Source organism: Alligator sinensis, unplaced genomic scaffold, assembly GCF_000455745.1.
Source record: "Alligator sinensis unplaced genomic scaffold, ASM45574v1 scaffold628_2, whole genome shotgun sequence".
NCBI classification, from domain to species: Eukaryota; Metazoa; Chordata; order Crocodylia; family Alligatoridae; genus Alligator; species Alligator sinensis.
The window spans coordinates 5,404,558-5,415,874 of record NW_005841833.1 but is presented as its reverse complement, the minus strand read 5'-3'; the positions used below and the strand labels follow the sequence as shown (position 1 = coordinate 5,415,874).

Sequence of the window (11,317 nt, the reverse complement as noted above, 5' to 3'; positions counted from 1 at the left end):
CTTTCCCTAACCTGAGTCCGTGCTCGCGGCTCCTCTCTCTCATGCTCCCTGGCAGTGTTGCTCAATCCCTGGATAGGTCTGACTTATCTAAAAATCTCAGTCTTTCCAGCCCCTGCATCCTCCGCCTTTCACATTCACATCGTGTTGAGCAATTGTTCCACACACCCAAGAGCCAGAGGGCTAAACCTACTAGCCAGAGACCGTGTGCTGGGCCACACCTAGGTGAGGAACCCGTTTCTGTGCCCCCTTCCTTCCCAGGCTGCTTGTGAGAAGGCGAATGTGCTGTTCCACCCTGTCTCTCCCCAGCAACAGCCTTGATTTTGCAATGGAGGTGGTGACTGCTAATCTGTCTCCCTAATGACTTTGCCAGTAATTCCCCTTGTGCCACTTCTCTCCCCAGCAGCACTGAGGAAGCTGACTTTGGTTTCGCTGCCTCCCAGAGCCGTCACAGGGGCAGCAATCAAATTGACAAGGCGTGGTTTGGTTTTCACTCTGCCAAGGCCTTGGAGATCTGGGACTGCACTGCTTGCCCTCAGCTCACCTTGGCAGGGTTATCCTCGCAATCACAGGGCCAAAGTGAAAGCTTGGATTCTCCGGCGGCACTCACCTGGAAAGGTGCCTGCCCGCAGCATAGAGATTTGCCCTGCCCATTGCAGAGACCCGAAAGCTTTTAATAGAAATGCTTGACAGCTGGAAGAGGTAGTTGGGCCCTCACTCAGTGGTATCTCCTGCACGTTGCTTGGTAGGGGAAAGCAGAAGGTAATAGGGTGGAAATCGGATCGCCAGGGTTTCAGATAAGGAGAGCGTAATTCTTAATGAGCGTAATTGAATCTTGCCACCTGTCTCAGCCCGTTGACAGGTAAATTACATCCATGCCCAGCGGGGTGGTTTCCAGCGGAGTAGTGGGTGTCTCCATCAATCTCTTACCTAAAAATATACGTGGATGTAGCCCTTGGTCCAAAACAAACCACATCAGCACAGCAAAACGTGGCATTAGCAGTGACCGTCTTTTGGAAAGCTTGTCAGTGGAGGCAGTTCAATCCTCAGCCAGAATTCAGATTGGAAGGGGCTCTGTGAACTACCCGCTGTCACTGCTCCTTGAGCTGCAGGGCTCAGCCCATGCACTCTCATGCAAATCGGTGCCACCAGCCCTGAGTTTACTTCTGATTTGGCCGCTTAGCACAATTTAGATAGGCAGGAACTGGCAGGGAGCTGAGCAACATCTGGTGCAAGAGCTATGGCATCCCTCACCTTGAATGGCTTGGCAAGCATAGGGAGCAGCACAAGGAAGAGCCTGCACCCCCAAAGCACTGCTGAAAGGGTAGCTGGCCCAAACCACTGTGTGGAGATCTCTTTGATTTGAAAGACTAGGGTGTCAGGCCGATCTGAGCCTGTAGACCCCAAATGCTGTGGCAAGGGCTGTCTCTAAAGAGCAAACAACTTGTCTGAAGCCAAATACCCCGTGGATGCTGGAGCCAAGGTTAGCGCCCAGGACCAGCTGGCTGTGAGTCCTGCGCTTGCTTCCCTGGGTTTTGCTGCATGCCCTGGCTGGCTGCACTGGAAATGCTGAATGCCTGTCATGTAGACACCAGCGGTTGGGCAGAGCTCGTTGGAAGAGCATCGGGGCTGCGTCAGAGAAGGCGTTGTGGTGCGACTCCTTGTTCAGCCCACAGCTCGCTGTTTGGAGTCAGACGGGCGGTCGTGTTTGGTCGGGTTTGTCACCATTGATGGTGCTGCTGAAAGGTTGCTCTGTCTCTGTTTTAAGATGGATGGTGTCAAACAAAAACTCGGCTGAGTGCCCTGGCTCTGGCTCGCAGGGCGGAATATCCCTGTACCTATAGTAAACCTGAGGCGGTGCCACGGGAGCTCGTACACACCTGTAAAGCTGCAGTCTGACCTCACCCAGCTTACCCATCTTGGAGCAGCATGGCCTGGGGCAGCTTTTACTTCATTGCACGGAGCTGGCTGCCTTTGGTCATTAACTCTGCCATGATGGCGTAAATGATAGGAGGATTTGGCCCTGTAACGAGCGCCGAGTTAAGTGTTGTCTGCGAGCCAAAACAGGCTTCAGCACTGTTTCCTGCCCGGAGCTGTGTAATAGTTTTTACTCTGAAACGTACTTAAAGATTTGACTTCAACTTCAAGGGAGAGCGGAGCTGGTGAGCACAAGTGTGTGCATGGGGGTGGTGTTTGCAAAGCTGTCCCCTGCCACAGTTCAGGAGACTGTTTGGAAATACAGTGCCTTAACAAACCACCTGTACGCAGCAATGCGTCCTCGGTTTGGGGAGCGTGTGCCTACGAGAACCACAGCTTTCTTCCAAAAGGCTCGTCCTGCAGAAGGTTTGCCTGGCTTGCAATGCAGCGGCTGAATTGCGTCAGTGAGCAACCTGAGTTGTAAAAAAAAGTTGATTAGCAAAGATCCCATCCAACCGGCTAAACAGCTGAGTCACAAAACTGCTGAAACATCCAGTTCAGATTCTGTGGAGCCGAGCTGGTCGCTGTAGGATCCACCTGGGCTGGCCCAGCCACATCAGACAGGGAGCAGAGGGGCAGGGAGAGCGTGAGTTACCCACAGATGCGTGGGAAGCTTGCACAAGTGCCAGGAAGAGACTCCCGATCAGGCTACTCTAGTGCTTTAACCCTCCAGCTCCTCACTCCCTAGGTCATCAGTCCTGGATAGTGAACTTCAGGACCTTTCAGGTGCCCTGTCCTCGCTTATCCCACTAGGAGCTGGACTTTGTTGGGATACTGGTGTGAGAAGGGAGCTTGCTAAATCTGTCTCGTCTGAAGCTGTTCATTTACGTTGTTACTCCAAGGAGTTTCTAACTCCCCCCCTCCAGATTCCTGTCCTTCTAGCCCCAGCTAAATCCCTGGAACAGCCTTTTCAGCTTCAAACACCCAACAGAGCCAGGAGTGGAAACAGTAGTAGCCCCCCTGGATTTTACCTGATGAGTACCCATGCATGCACAGAGTAATGCAAGGGCTTGTCTACATTTGAGAGTTAGCTCGGATTACAATAGAGGGCAGATGCCCTGGAGTGGGTCTCACACTTTATAACTGTACGGACAAGCCTGTACATCCTGGTGTCACTGGGTAGGGGTGTTTGGCATTGGGAGAAAGTGTTAGGTGCCTTGTTCTGCTGTTTAAGCTACAAGCTCCTTGAGCATCCAGTACTGCACAGACTGGATGTGGGACTGACTTGCCTTCTCGCCTTCAGGTTTCTCTGGACTCTCTTCCCAAACTGAAATAAGAAAGAGTTGGATCTTCCTGCAAGTAGTGTAAAAACTGCCATTAGCGAGGCAGCCAGCACGGGACAATGAGCTCGTTCTGGGGAGCTGCAGCGTAACTGAGCTGGAGCTGGTAAAGTGGGAATAGGAAATCCTGTTGCATCTGCAGGACAGGCCGTGAGCTGATTATTTTCATGGCTGGGCTGCTGCAGTTGGTGTCTTAAAAAAACCTCCGGCAGCAAGATGCTTATGAGATACTAGAAGACATGATCCACATCCTGAAGACAATTAGGATTATCTCCCTGTGGCTGTCAACGATTGCTGCTGCCTTCTGGACAGCCCCAGCCCTTCTCCGCCAGTGTTTCTGGTGGAGTGGAGCCACAGGTGGGTGTTAGCAAAATAGCAGGTTGGAGGCAGAGCCACATCCCAGCCCCACAGAGGCATCTGCAAGGAGACCCCTGGTCCCCCCGATGTATGCTCAGTGCAGCAGGCCAGATGCCCCTTTTCTGGCCTGTCTACCCCTGGCTGTGTGGAGTCTCCCTCCCGGTTTTCCCCTAGAGTTGATTCCTAGACAGAGCACATCCTTCTGCATCCCTGCCCCGCTCCTGCTTTTCCTTTCTCAGTTGCTTTCCTGAAGTCAATGACTGAAATTCTTCCTCCGCTTCTGTCCCGTCTCCCTGTCTGATGCCTCCTCTCTGGCTTTCAGCCTAAAGGGTTGAAAACAAGCCTTGCTCCTTCTGTCCATAGAGCATCCAGCACAGTGATGCCCTGTTTCTGGCTGGAGCCAACGGGCTCTACAGTAACATACAGAGTAAGTCACATCAATCCGTGCGCTCTGGGTCCAGGGTAGGTCAGCTGCCTTCTGCTAGACCCGGTTGTCTGCATGCCTGGTTCTCCCAGGCTACAGGCTAGTAGGATTTCCCTACCCCATTCATAGACTCCATCTGTGGCGGGGGTCTCGGGACATAACTTGCTGCTTCTGTACATAGTCTTCCCGACCCCCTGGGTATAATGGTGTGGGGGATGCAGTGCTAGCAGGGAGGATGTCATAGCAAATGCCCTGAATCCGGGTGTGGGGAAGTTGCCTGCCTTTGGTTTCTCTTCCTCTTAGGACAAAGTGTTGATGCTGATCTGGGCAAACCCAGAGCACCGAATCAACTCCCTCCTCACAGTGTGATGTCAGATAGCATTTCTCAGGCCACGTCCATCCCTCCAATGTACGGAAGGAATCTGTTGCTCCACGAAACATCCGCGTAAGACAATAGCTAGCGCTGTTGTGCTGCGAGAGCCGTGCAGAGTGGCTCTGTCTCCACAATGTCTGCCTCTATGTTGGCATTCCCATGCAAAAGCCCCCTCACCCAAGCCAAGCACAGTGCCTGTCTTGGCTGCCAGCCGGTGCAAATGACTTGCCCTATTTCTCAACCAAGATGCATTAATCTTAGCAACTTTAATTGGAAAAGTAATAGGGCAGTAAGTTGACAGCCCTGGGAGATGGGTAAAGCCGTGAGATGGGGTGGAATTGATTCCCACAGTACACGTACCCTGGCGGTGCTGCGTGCTCGGCTGTGGCTGGCAAGGTGTCCAGTCGCCCGCGCTCTGCTGCGTGTCGCTGTTCTCTCTAACTCCTTGCTGAAGCAAGATGTTCTGGGACAAGTGCGAAGAAGTCCTCTCCTATCTCGGGATGTAACTCCAGCAGACCTTGCAGGGGCAGCAGCAGTGCACGCCGCCTTCACCCCCTCCTCAGGATGGATGCGCTCCCACCCGTGGCCTGGTGGGAGCACCTGGCCAGGTCAGAGATGGCCCATTGTGGTCCTTTGTGGCCTCTCTGTGCTGCTGGGTTTCCCTTCCCTGCACGGTGCCTCTGTTAGTGTCTGTTATACCCACAGCCCCATCAGGGGGTCGTAGTGAATCCAGGCCCATGACCTATGCCATGGCTGTCTCCTGGATCCAGGTGTTCCCACCAGCCTGCTGCCGGTGCAGATGGGGCTCTGGATTTCTCTTAAAAGCACATTTGGAAAACTGGGGGAATTTGGGAAGCCAATTTAAACACGTCAATTAACAGTAGGTGGAGTTGTCCTGCCCTTAACTGAGACCTAAGGGAGGAAGCTCTGCAGAGACCTGTCTCATCCCCAGCTTGACTTCATCTTTTCTGCTTAAAAGGTGGTGAGGTGGGCACTAAGCTAAGGTAGAATCGGTCTCAAGAGAAGGCTGTGTGTCCAGTTTTACCATCAGACCAGTGTCCAGCAGGACTGTAGAGCTGAGCCTGTCTAGTTTACCTGGTAGGAAAGTGAAAAACACACAGTGAAGGCGCTTATCCCAGAATAACTCATGTGTCAGCTCCCCCAAGGTTAAACACTGCTTCCTGCGGGTCCACAAGGCCATGCTTATTAAAAGCCAGTGGACTGGGAGGTCCAGTTCTTGATCAAGATGTTCTGGATGGGACACGTGTAAGCTTTCTAAGTGCCTGAGTAGGGTGAGAAGTGACGCTGAGGCTAGGGAGGCTGTAAGGGGAGGGTGGTACAGATTCCCTGCCTGTTCTGCCCTCATTGCCCCTTTAATAATTTAGTACTGGCTGCTGGGATGCAAAAGTGAATGGGCTTCTCTGTTCAGTGCTTTGAAAAAGATAGCAAGTGTTTGCTCCGTGTGGTCACCGGGTGCCTTCACGAGCAACCTCCCTTCTAGCTTTTCTGTTTCTAGAGACTTAATGCTTAAAACCAAGAAGAGAAACGAGCTGAGCAGACCCTTTTCAGCCCGGCTCTGTTTGTGCACGTGGGACGTTCTGCAGCTGATGCCTGTTGCCTGCAGTTCAAAGGAAGCCAGTCGGCTCCTCTGATTCAGGGGTCTCCGGCATTAGGAGCCAGCCGTTTCTGTGGGCCGTGCTGATAAAAGCTTTCTTTTCTTTTTTCCTAGACTGCCTTGGGGCACCGATCGTGTATGCACCAGTCAAAGCAGATCTCTCTGGAAACATCAAGGTAGGAAGAGGCTGGCAGATCTAAAATGCTGAGCTCTGGCAGTGTGTACACTCTGTCCTTCCCGTTCCCCCACCCACAGGTTAATGGCTGTGTCTGCTACAGCTGATCCTGCACTGGGGGAAATCAGGAAATCTGTGGTGAATTCCTTGCAAAGGAAGTCACTGTTCAAATGAAAAGCTATGACTCAAGGAGGCAATAGGAAATGATCACCCCCTTTCCTCCTTTCCTTCCCCCCGACCCAAAAAATCTCCTGCTGCATGCCGTTCAAGGGTTTCTTCTAAATCCCAAGCTGCACAGATAGATTCAGGCCTGACTGACACTTGCCACTGGTTTTATCCCCGCACATTGCGTCCTTGCTTCAGTTGGTTGCTGGTGCCTGAGCTCACATGCAGCCCACGTAGCCTAGGACATCAAGACTAATGCTGCTAGAGGAGCTCCAGGCTGTGCCTTCAGCAAGCCTGGGAGTGTCTTTACTGCTTTACATCTTTGCAGCCATAAATTAGCAGTCTCTTCCTGAACAAGCATGGAGAGCTGCCGGTCTGTGACACTGGGCCCTGAGTGAACCTGCTTTTTGGCAATTTCGTCCTTGAATTTTGCCCATCTCTTGAGGGAAGGTGGAAGGAAGTAGGTGCATTTAGCTTGGAGAAAAGGAGGTTAGCAGGGCACATGAGTCTTCAAATATGTGAAAGGCAGCCACAAAGATGGCAAAATATTGTTGTCCCTTGCCTCGTGCAGGACGCAAGGAAGTGGGCTTAGACTGCAGCAAAGCAGCTTCCCATCAAATCTCAGGAAAAAACTTCCCGACTGTAAGAGCAGGACGAGAGTGGAGCCAGCAGCCCAGGGAAGCGGTGGAATCTCCTTCACTAAGAAGTCTCCAAGCTGAGCCTGGATGGGCATCTTTTGCAGTGCCCCCTGCATCTCTCAAGAGGGTTAGGCAGGGTGATACTTGGGGTCCTTCCCACCTGGGATTCTCTCGGTGGTGCTCTAGTCGAGGACTTAAGCTATTCTCCCATTCGGCAGTGCTGCTGCACTTCTGTAAGCCGACCCAAACAAGAGTGCAGGGGTCAGTCAGCGCGCTCATCATAACCTGCACCCCCATCCTCTCCTCCCAGCGGCCTGACATTATGCTCTCTGGTTGCTTTCAGAAAATCCGAGCAGTGTATGAATCCAATCCTGCCAAGTTCAAAACGCTGCAGAACATTCTGGAAGTGGAGAAGGAAATGTATGGATCGGCATGGCCAAAGACTGGCGCAACGCTGGCACTCATGTGGCTGAAAAGGTGACGTGTGGCTTCATGGGCCCTTCTCTAGCTCTCAGGCACTGGAGAGGGTCACCTGCTTACCTGTGCTGCTAATGCAGGAAATCCAGTCTTGGGCCACTGCTTTCGGGCTGGCCAGCTGGTTAGCTGTGCTTCTGGAGGCCTGAGCCCACTGATCTTCATGTAGGGAGACGTTATTGCTGGAAATGCTTGCAGAGAGAGAGCTTCGCAGGCTTTCTTCTTGCAGTCATAACTGTCCAAGGGTGCTGGATGTGTCTGATGAGATGAGCAGGCATTTAGTGTAGACCTCCCGCATGGTTAACGTGCTCCCTTCTTTGCAGGGGCCTGAAGTTCATACAGGTTCTGCTGCAGAGCATCTCTGATGGCGAGAGAGACGAGGCGAATCCGAACCACATCCGAGTCAATGCGATGAAGGCTTATGAAATCGCGCTGAAGAAGTATCATGGCTGGATGCTCCAGAAGCTCTTCACGGTCAGTGCTTGCCCCTCCAGGGCTTTCTGGACGCAGCTTGGTTCAGCGCCTAGATATCATGGTTACGGGCACTCCAAATACCTTCGTCTGTCTTCAGAACTTGGGGCTGAAGGTTCATCTGCCTCTTCTCCTAGGTTTGGGGGCCTAGAGTTTCTGCAGTGACTAGGGATTTGGAAGCCCAGCAAGGCTCTGGTTTTGTTTCCAGGAAGTCCCGGTCTTCCCAAACCCCGCTCCCATACAGTGATGTCTGTCAGGCCCTCCGAGCCAGCAGTCGCTCTTGGAAACTCTGGCCAGTTCCCACCGTGACGGAGCCCCAACAGCCCTTGAGCTGGAAGCCTGGATCCCAAGGGATCCGCATTCATGGTAGCCTTTGGGGCTTGTCGTGCAATCCTAACAGGCTCCTTCCCTCTGGAAGACTTACCCTCTGGTCCAGGAACTTGGTCATCTTTGCAGAGCCAAGGCTTGAGCAAAAGTGCCCTTGTGTGTTCATGAGCAGTGTGTAAACGGTGCTAAAGGAGCATGGGAGGATGGGGAGGTGGCTGAGGGCTGGTCCCTGGGGGGTGCTGGGACAAGCACAGTGAATTCAGGAGCTCTTATGCACACAGAGTGTTTCTGGCTGGGCTCTTGGACCTGGGGATTTCCTCACCAGTAAGACAACCGGGGCGGCTTGGTCTCTTTCCCTTCTTTTAGGGCTCAGTCTATGCTCTTCCATACAAGTCGGACTTGCTGAAGGCTCTAGAGAAGGGCAAAGAAGTGAATGAGGAAGAGAGTCTAGAGAAGATCCATCAGTTCCTAGCAAAAGCCACCCCTATTCTGGATGCAATTTATGACATGTATATAAAAATGAATGCAGAACTGAACTACAAAGCTTAACCTTTGCACTGGACTCCTGCAGCCAAGAACAACAATGCTCCCAAAATTTTAATCCGTGGGAGCACTAGGCTTGTTTCCATTCATCAAGTGACTTTAATTCTTGGCATGGATATGCAGGACATAACTTGGGGGCGGTTCTTTTAAAAAAAAAAAAAAAAGAATAGTTTTCTTTAGAAACGGAGCAATATAATACAACGATCATTTCCCAGATCTTGGAACTTGACACACTTTTGTACCAACTGGAGAATGGTAAAACTATTTCTAGTCTTTATCTAATTGTTTTCTTGAAAATATGTCTGGGGAAATGAGATATCATTGGCAATGTATAGCTGATGCTATTTTTCTGGCTTTACCTCAGTTTTTGGTAAGAATGTGTCCTTCCACGAGTGCTGTATTTTGAGATGCGGTGATGCGCTTGGGCTACAATGGCAGCAGATGCCACGTGCTAAGAGTAGTGGTGTGAACGCCGTTCTTGTAGCATAGCTTGACTGGACGCCTGGCCACGGTAAGAGCCTTTCACAAGAATGCCAGAAAGGTGTTTGCAACAAAACCAGCCTTCAGTGACTTTCCCAAATGACATTTTTAATCTTTTAGTAATTGCAGGGGGTTTTATGTTTTTTATCTTCCTATGGGAAGAGTTTCTTCTGGATAACTAACTTGAAACTATCTGTAATTTTGTAAATCTTTTAATTCTTGCTCCTGAGACAAAAAAAAAAAGCCTTAATAGTAATTTATGGCAGAGTTGGGCTTTATTTTAAGGTAACGGGAGTGGGGAAGTAGACTGAAATAAATGTTGGAAACTAAACCTTCACTTTGGGGTGCTCTTTGTTGTGATATTCTCTGTCTTCCCCTCTTACTATTTGAGGTGTGATGTATAAAAGGCTCTTCAGCACTGACCGACCATTTGCCGTGCCAACTCGAAGCTTCGCCTTGCAAACCTGGAGAGCCGGGATGTGCAGTTCAGGGCTTTGCAGTCACTGGATGAGGGACGACTCTACTCCGAACGCAGCGGCCTTGTACTTCGCCGCCAGATGGGGCTCTCGGCTGTTTCTCGAGTCCAAGCTAAGCCAACCCATTCATCCCATTTCCTACTTAAACCTGAGTTATTGATCTCCCTGCCTCTGAGCTCTTGAACTGCGGGTGGTTTTGAAGGGCAGAATAATGGGAGTAGCTGCAGAGGGGCTGGTTCACAGCCTCGTACAACATCCCACGGCCGCCCCTGCCTGTGTCCTTCTTGGAACATTTTAACTGCCGAAAACTTGGTACAAAGTGTGAGCTTGTTTCTGGAATATTTCCAGGGAGATGCCTTACGTGTGACTCATGTCAGCAGGGTACTCTTTCTTAATCAAAAACTAGTTTCTGCTTTCTTTTTCCCGACTATATGCTCGGTGTTAAAAGGAAAAAAGGTTGGTTACAATCTGGCCAATGCACATTTGATCTCTGCTTGACACCTTAGAGGTGCTCGGGGCTGGGATCTTTCAGTGACGGTCTTCAACGAGCCAAGCGGTAGAAAGGAAGGGGCCGGCGGTACCCGTACAAGCTCCTGGCACACCGCATTCGAACACCCAGAGGTCCGTGCCGACGCTCCTGGTCCTTTAGTGCCGCAGACGGAAGGATCCCCCGTGGTCCTTGGCGTTTCTCCACTTGCAAACAGAGGGTGCAGCGGGCGGCAGACGCTCGGCAGCTGGAAGCTTCTCCGGCAGCGATGTGCCGCGTGCCCAGCCCCGTAGGTTGTCTGCCGGGTGTATAAATAGTGATCTTGTGGTTCCAGTGTTTCTTTACACTGCTGGAGGAGGCTCGGGGAGGCCCGGCGTGTTTGTCTGTTGCAGCGGTGACCCTGCCTTGCAGCGGGAGGGGGTTTGCGTGGCCCACCGCCGGACCGCCACGCACCCCGTCGGACACCGGGCCCTGAGCTAGAGCGCGGCCGCAGCTACCGGCCCGGAGAAAACACGTCTCGGACGCGGTGCCGGGTGTGCCCAGCCTCTGCTGGGGCAAGGGGTGGTGTGACCGCCGGCCGGGGCCAGAGGTGGCCCCTCCGCACCCCTCGCCCGGGGAAGAGCGAACAGATGCCCTGCCCCACATGTGTGCCACAAGGGGGGGTGTGACTCCCGGGTGTGTGCGTGTGTGTGTGTGTGCAGGACCCTGAGGTGTGTGTGTGAGACCCCCACAGGTGTGTGCCACAAGGTGTGTGTGTGGGGGACCCCCCATGTGTGTGTGCGAGACCCCCCACGTGTGTGCCACAAGGGGGGGGGTGTGTGCGAGACCCCTGTGTGTGTCACAAGGGGGGGTGGGATCCTGAGGTGTGTGTGTGAGACCCCCACAGGTGTGTGCCACAAGGTGTGTGTGTGGGGGACCCCCATGTGTGTGTGCAAGCCCCCCCACATGTGTGCCACAAGGGGGGGTGTGACTCCCGGGTGTGTGCGTGTGTGTGTGTGTGCAGGACCCTGAGGTGTGTGTGTGAGACCCCCACAGGTGTGTGCCACAAGGTGTGTGTG

General features: G+C 52.5%; 1 protein-coding gene across 2 annotated transcripts in view; it reads left to right on the top strand.

Moving 5' to 3' along the window:
• GLTP (glycolipid transfer protein) overlaps positions 1-10,417 on the top strand; it is a 13,010-nt gene extending 2,593 nt beyond the window's left edge. Inside the window, exons 2-6 of one of the 2 annotated variants that reach the window (XR_003093172.1) lie at positions 6,138-6,199; positions 7,345-7,478; positions 7,799-7,949; positions 8,640-9,071; positions 9,688-10,417. Coding sequence is in view for 1 of the 2 variants with exons in the window: in XM_006015215.3 (XP_006015277.1) it covers positions 6,138-6,199; positions 7,345-7,478; positions 7,799-7,949; positions 8,640-8,822 (530 nt within the window). In the remaining variant the exon portion in view is untranslated. Of the gene's footprint in view, positions 1-6,137; positions 6,200-7,344; positions 7,479-7,798; positions 7,950-8,639; positions 9,634-9,687 lie in introns of those variants that run through there. The other variant, XM_006015215.3, reaches the window with a different exon arrangement.
• Positions 10,418-11,317: the final 900 nt, after the last annotated feature.